The following is a 7,637-nucleotide window of genomic DNA, read 5'->3' on the forward strand; positions in this document are numbered from 1 at the left end:
CCACTTTTCCAACTAGCATGGGTTAGGTGGAGGCATGAAGTTTCAGCTCAGCATCTCTTCACTTGCCCCAGTCCTTTGTTATTTTTCTGAAGATCATAATCCTAATATAAGTTTACCTCACATCTATTTAAACATATACACACACATGGATTGTAAGATCACATTATTTTAGCTAATCCGTATTTAAATCTCTTGCAAATAAAATATCCAAATTAACGTTTTTGTAGAAGAGCCCATGAAATCCACTTAGAAATGTCAAAACAAACTTAAAATCACTTAATGTGTATAAGGAAAAAATTTCAAATCTAATGCTGGCTCAAGTAGTATGGTTATGCATCATTAGATTCAAGTTGTACGAATATCACATACAAACACAATGGTCCAAATTTTTCTAGCAAGATGCAATGTTTTTCTTTTTCAGCACAATAACAATAAATCCTCAGTAAAATTGATACAAAGAATAAATTCTAGAAGAATTGAAAAAAAAAAAAAAAAAAAAAAAAATCTTGTCAGGCCAAAATTAAGATATTGCATACTATTTCTATTTTAATAAATATTCTAGGTGAAAAAAGTGTTGCAAATTAATGGTGGAGGGTACTTGTAAGAGATGTGTCTAACACACAAGATAACATTGGACTGAGATTAATGGGAAAATGCTAGGATTATAGGACTTATCTAAAGCATATGAGCTGTGAAAAATAGGTGTTAAAAAAGACAATTACAGGATGTAGCCAAAAATAGAAGCAAGTGAGTGAATAAGTAGGTAAATATTAATAAAAGCCAAAATAAAAACTATATAATATTTCAGACATGTTGCTGAATAAACTAAATCTGATTATTTTATTAAAATATAAATATGCTTTCAATATAAAGGTCATCTTTGGTGGTTCCATCTCAGACCATTTGTCTGTGGAATGGCAGGTTTCATTTCATGATAAAAATAAATAAATAAATAAAATAAAGCAAACCAGTTTGGTATTTTTAAAATTAAAATCTTTCTGAAACTGATAAATGCATAAATTAGTCATTGTTTTGTGAACACAAGTAAGATCGTTGTTTTGCTTGGAAGAATAAATGGTTCATACAGCAAGACATTTCAGCAATAAAGATTTAATTTCTGACTTTAAAAGGAGAAATTAATCAATACTTTTTTAACAAAACACAAGTTCACATGCATGAAGTACATGGTCGACATCTATCTAATAATATGGCCTCAGAATTTTTGTTTGGTATAAAATTGATAAATTGTTCAAAAGTGTTAATTCTGCGATTAAAATTTTAATTTGAGCTACTTTAGTTCTGTGAAGGAGAGTCCTGCCACAAGATATTAGAATTTTCTTCTCATGATAGACTAAAATTATTGTATTTTTAATCTTTATTTCTTTACATCATTGCCCCCAGTCAATGAATATTTCACACCAGATAATAAAATATTAGATAGAAATTAAAAGAATTCTTTTATGAAGGAATTGGACAAATTCTGAGAAGTTATCCCAAATCAACATATTAAGTGTTGAACTGACAAAAGATACAACTGAAAAAGAATGCCTTTATGAACGTGATTATAGTATTAGTGACTGCAACTGTTTTGATGTCACTAGACAAAATGGGCCTGTAAAAATCATAGGTGTCACTGTCCCACTGAAAAAATTTTTTAAAAAATGAAATTGGAATTATGAAGGATTAGATCAATGGCTCTCAAGGGTGGTTTTTTTCTTTTACAATTTTCAACACAATTTAAAGCAAATAAAAATACTTTGTCACATTTTGTGCACAAAATCAAAAGAAAATTTTTGTATTCTAAGTTGTAAATAATTTAAACATTTGAAAACTCTGAATTATAGTGATATATGTGTAGTAGTTTATGCCATATGAATTTAGATAATTTGAGACTCGAAATAATTGATTTCTAACAGTGAAACTTGGAGATAAAGCTATAACTAATGGTTTTAAATTTTGGTACAAGGTCAGTAATTTTGGGGAGGGGATAAGTCAATCATATTGACCCCAGTGTTCAACCGGTACTTATTTCATCAACCCCAAAGGGATAGAAGGCTAAGTCGACCCTGGTGGCATATGAACTCAGAACATAAAGACAAATGAAATGCTACAAAGCATTTTGTCCGACATGCTAACAATTCTGCCAGCTCATCACCTTATGTCTTCAAATCTTGGCACAAGGTCAGCAAGTTCATGGGAGCGGGAATGTCAGTTATATCGACCCCAGTGCTCAACTGGTAACTATTTTATTTACCCTGAAAGGATGAAAGGCAAGGTTGACCTCAGCGCAATTTGAACTCAGAACTTAAAGACAGACAAAATACTGCTAAGCATTTTGCTTGGCTGGCAAATCATTTTGCCAGCTTGCTGCCTAAGTGAAAGCTATAAATAACATTTTCTATCCAAAGAATTTTTTTTAACCCAATATTTATATTCTATTATTTATAGTTTTATCTAATTCAGGTTTTATCATTAAAAACAAATTATTTGTAATGTTTTGCCCCTTGGTTATTATAGCCACTCCATATCAACCAGTCACCCTATGGACTTCAAGTGTCTGCTCATATCAAGTAACAGTCATTTTCACATTTGTTTAATGGTGCTGTTTTCTATGGTAGGATGCCTTTCCTCTTGCCAACTATTACTAATTTCCAAATAAGGTATTTTTTCCTCTTGAAACTGATGAAATCACCAAATGATGGGACATGCTGTATACAAGGAATGTAAACACCATTGTTCTGCTTTATGTCACTCTGAAGTCACATTTGCTCATATACACAAAATGGACTCTTCTGTCAGTTTCAGATTCCAACAGTTCAACAGACTGTTCTGTCCTAAACTGTTAGACTGCCCACACATACGATTTATTTATTGTAATGAAAGTCTATGTAGGACCAACTGCACTCTTTGGAAAAACTAAAAGCAGAAGTATGGTACAGAGTGTGACATGACCTCCCAGAATGGCACTAAGGTTTTATATCAGAGTTTCTCTTAGAGACATGCTTCAATGAGGGCTTAGCAGTGGCTAACTCCCACTCACCTTACAATGTGCCATATACCAACCTTGAATTTCTAAGTTTCCTCACTTCGGCTATATGGTCATTAATCTTAGACAGAATATAGCTATTCCTTTAACAGATATTATTTTGGGGTTTCTAGCAATCATGATCACCAGGCAGGTATGGAGGGTGGTGGTAGTTGAGTGGTAAACAACTCAACCATGCAACAAGTTGTTTAGTGGCTTACAAGTTGCAAGTAGTAGAAACTAAACTTTTAAATCCAGGGATATTCTTGCACTTAGTTATTTTCAAAGTTGTGATACCATTTACTCATAAGTTCTGTAAAAAAGCTAATGAGGAAATGGTGGTCACACACACAGTAGATGGTATCACAGCATACAAACATACTTGAGCCAGAGTTTATATACACATTCACAGAACCAATGATTGAACTCATGGCAACACTTAACCCATTAAGCATTGATCAAATATCAAGTGTTAATCACTGTAGTTTACAAGGTGGGCATGTGTTAGTTCAACCAACGTATCATTGAGTCTGTTGATATTCTGGTTGAAGCAGAATGAGTAAATGGCATCACAACTAACATGAGGATATTTCAACAATAACATTCCACCATGAATTAAAAAATGGTTTTGGTTCAAAATTCTAAGAAAGCTACCAAACACGACAAGCTTCTGAAGGATGGAAGATACAATGGACAAAATGTGACCAAACATAACAGTGTGTGATAATGGGAAATTATCAAGTATTTAGTCCTTTATTCAATAAATAAACAATAGTCATCAAAATATTCAGAATTTATGCTTGTTTTTTTCACATTTTTTAAAAAATATAATTTTATTGCTGCACTACACCTTTTGAGAACCACTGGAATCGAGACCAATCCTTATCATTGCTGAAAACAGGTGGATAACTCTTGTAACATGCAGAAACCTTTCTGATCAAATTACTAATAGGTCTTAATAAAGTATATGCAGACTTCTCCACAGAACTAATTTTTCTTGAACGGCCTTCCAGCCTATAGATTCCAATCATTTAATCTTCAAGCAAAACCTTAGTCAAACTATTCACTCATCCTTTCTAATGCAACAAAGATATTAACTGAGTGAATTCTCAAATCTTAAGTCTCAAAATACTGAGGTTTTTATCACACCAATTTATCCAAAAGCATTGGAATCTTTTTCTTAATGGTGTCTTGGATGGATGGATTTCAGGAAGGTTTTAGATATTACCCATGCTTCTTAATGTATACACAGTAAAATAATTAGGGGTAGGAGGGAAAGGTAAGTATGAAAATTCTGTACTCCAGAATTTAACTGCACTTCCATTAAAAAAATATTTTAAATATATTACATGGAATAAAAGTTTTAAAAATTATTTATATACTTCATGATAGTTGACGAGTGCATATTATGATGATCTACTTTCGAATGTACAATGAAGAAATGCAAATGAAGTAGAGGCTAACATTGTCTAATAATGTTTGGTGTAAGCAATTAAATATAATAATATACATTTGCTGATCGTCGGAAAAAAATGGGAGGAGTTAAAATACGGGATTGATAAATGTTGACTAGAAGTCATTTCCTAAATGAAAATGTATAACTATATTCATTTAGGCGAGGTTACAACTTTTTCCAATCTTATATAAAATTAAATGATTAGTAACTGAAAAATGTTGTCCTAATCAGTTAGATGCATTTTAAAATAATTAAATAGGGTTTCCAAATTTGGGCACAAGGCCAGCATCGACCCAGTATTCAACTGGCACTTAATATTAATCATAGTGTATATTTTAAAGTAATTATTGATGTATACAAGTCCTAGTAGTTTTCTTTAAGTAGAAATGTCAGAAACACAAGTGGAAAAATGAAATTAAATTCAGTATTTCTTTGAGTGTGAACGGGGAGAAAGCATATAGCAAACAAAAAGTAAACATTTCAGAAAAATGAGTGAATGGTCAATGAATTTGCAAAATGAAAAATATGCTTCACCCATGCTAAAGGTAATCACAACATGATCAAAGAAATTTCGATGCGAAATCTTTCAGGCCTACTTTGATCTTCGACTAAAAGTATTTTCCGTCACTTGACTTAGTACAGCACAGGGAGCTCTTCCAACATATTTATTTAAAAGAAGAATAAAATAATGCGGATAAAATTAATTTCAATAAACTTCCGTTTTCCTTTCAATATTTGATATTTAAAAGAAATGTGAACAAAAAATATTTTTATACAATTTCCGCGTGGTAAATTCTTCAAATGAATAAAAATACATAAAAAAAATTATAGCCCATATACATTTGAAATAATTAGTGCACATGGTTTTTTAAGTGTGTATATTTAAGTCTATATATGATATACATAGGAATATTATAAATAATATATACATTCGTAAGTCCAAACAGAGATCAAACCACAGAGATATGGGTAAGCCTTGGCAGCGACACACCTGAAACCAGCGTGTCTATAAAGCTGCCTCGCATGTTCGTTTACTTCTGTTGTTATTAATTCAATAGCATCGTAACCTTGTCTACGACAAAACTCAATGGAAGAATTCAAAAGATCTCTTGCAATGCCACGTCTCCGGTAATTTGGGTGAACAAACATCCGACGTAGCCAGGCAACCTTTTTCACATTTTTATCGAAATTAGGCTTATCTTTTTTCACAATAGCAATGGTTCCGACTACTCTGTCTTTACATACTGCTACCCAGAAATTATTGTCTGGGTCAGATAGATAAACACCGGTGACATCCGACATGTCACGGAGAGGAGGTCCATACAGATAGTAAAGAAATCCAAGAAGAGTGAAAAAATAGATACATGCACAGTAGCAAAGAATTCCACCGAACAGCTTGGCCAAGGTGATATTACTTTCGGTTTTTATTAAAACACATGTCATAGCAGCCGAAAACAAGAGCGCAGAGCTCCGTCGGAAAAGAAGAGCCTTAAACAACAGGTTAATGTAATTTTTACTACCAAGTTTCACTACAGTCCATGTATCCTGGCTGTCAGCTACTGTCCACTGACGAATCGTGTGCCTGGTAGAAGACTCTGTCATTGTGATTATTTATTTCTTCTTCTGCCTAGCTGCTGCTCCATGAGTATCATGGCCAGCAAAACATCTTTATATAGCGATGACAGATGGACTTCAGATTTAAGACGATAAGTAATCAGAGTTACTTCCCTTTAGTTCCAACTAAATATTTTTCCATCGACAACTTAAGTCTGAACCAAGTTCGTATTTTGTGAGAAGCAGTGAATTTTAACATTTGTAACCCAACGACGTACCCTGTTTGAAACGTTACGATTCTCTATTTTTTTTTACAACATACAACTATTCACTTCTGTGAACTTTCGTTTCCATTTGCTTTCCTAAATATTACTAATCGTCAGCACACCGAATAGTTACACTAATATTAAAGCAATTAATTAATGGTTCGCTATGATATTGTTTCAAATTTTGCTAACTGCATGTCACTAGGAGATGATTGTGCGACTAATATGAAAAGTTCTTCAAAAATGATAAGTAAAAATAATTTTCTAGCAAATAAATTTGCTTAGAATTAATGAACAAAGAAAACGAACGGGCAAAATTATTTCTAGTTTTACAGTTTTGTTTATTTTCAAATAAAGAATGGAATAGCTTCTGTGTGTTAAAAAATAAAAGAGATACTCAAAAGTTACTCAAAAATTTTATTCAATGGGGTGACGAAGGTCGCTTGACCTGCTAGAAGTAGCTGCCAAATTTCATTAACTCACATCTTGAAACAGTAACAAAGCATTATCCACGAAGATTTGGGTATGAGACGTGTGTCTGCCAAGTTTGTGTCAAAACTGCTTTCAGCTGACCAAAATGACACTCTGGTTTCAGTTGCACAAGATCTCCTTGATTGTGTTGAGAACGATGAAAACTGTTTGAAAGTTTTATGTAGGTCTCTGAGCAGGTATTGCCAAGCTTTTCGTAAAATTTGATGCAAATTCTCTGCTTAACTTTCTCTGTCATGGTCAATGCGACGATCACACGCTACATGCCTTCCTTCCAAGCATTGCTGTAAACAGTGGAAGTGAGCTAGAACGTTAAAACTTATTGTGCATGCTTCGTTACTACGGCAACTGTCCGTATACTTATTGATCAGACCACATAATTAGGATAGCATAAATATATTCTTTCATGTTATGTATCCTTATTTTGAAAACTGAAAGGCAAAAATAATGAGAATAATATACATTATGTTTCAAATTTAACTGAAGGTACGGCACTGTCAGAAATGAAAGTAGAAAAATCCAAACAAGGAACGTTACTGCTGGTTTGAGTTGAAATCTGTTTCTTTGGCTACTGACTGGCCGGAGCTGTCTGTCTCTCCCCCCCTCTCTCTCTCTCTCTCTCTATCTATCTATCTAGCTATCACTCGTCACCTTCGTTTGTTTCCGTAGAATTTATCAAATTAGAAAATGCATTTCCGTAGAATTTATCAAATTAGAAAAATATATTTTTGCATTATTCATTATTGTTTTTAAAAACAAATCACATACACCAATCAGCACCACCAATGACCACCACCACCACCACGCGTAATCCAAAGTTGGAATTAATCACCGCGATATTGCCATC

General features: G+C 33.1%; 1 protein-coding gene across 1 annotated transcript; it reads right to left on the bottom strand.

Moving 5' to 3' along the window:
* Positions 1 to 1,506: 1,506 nt before the first annotated feature.
* On the bottom strand, positions 1,507 to 6,083 carry LOC106868182 (N-acetyltransferase 8). The gene is made up of 2 exons (XM_014913331.2): positions 5,517 to 6,083; positions 1,507 to 1,641 (listed from the first exon to the last, which is right to left on the bottom strand). Exons 1-2 carry the CDS (start codon positions 6,081 to 6,083, stop codon positions 1,507 to 1,509), a joined length of 702 nt encoding a protein of 233 aa, XP_014768817.2.
* Positions 6,084 to 7,637: the final 1,554 nt, after the last annotated feature.

The sequence above is a fragment of the Octopus bimaculoides genome, chromosome 2 (assembly GCF_001194135.2).
Source record: "Octopus bimaculoides isolate UCB-OBI-ISO-001 chromosome 2, ASM119413v2, whole genome shotgun sequence".
Lineage (NCBI taxonomy): Eukaryota > Metazoa > Mollusca > Cephalopoda > Octopoda > Octopodidae > Octopus > Octopus bimaculoides.

What these genes read in the sequence shown, in the direction of transcription:
- LOC106868182 (XM_014913331.2), bottom strand. Translation starts at nt 6,083, where the DNA reads ATGACAGAGTCTTCTACCAGGCACACGATTCGTCAGTGGACAGTAGCT. An exon ending in TTGAATTAATAACAACAGAA is followed by an intron (nt 1,642 to 5,516) that starts GTAAACGAACAT and finishes AAATTTTTTCAG; the next exon opens with TGGGACAGTGACACCTATGA.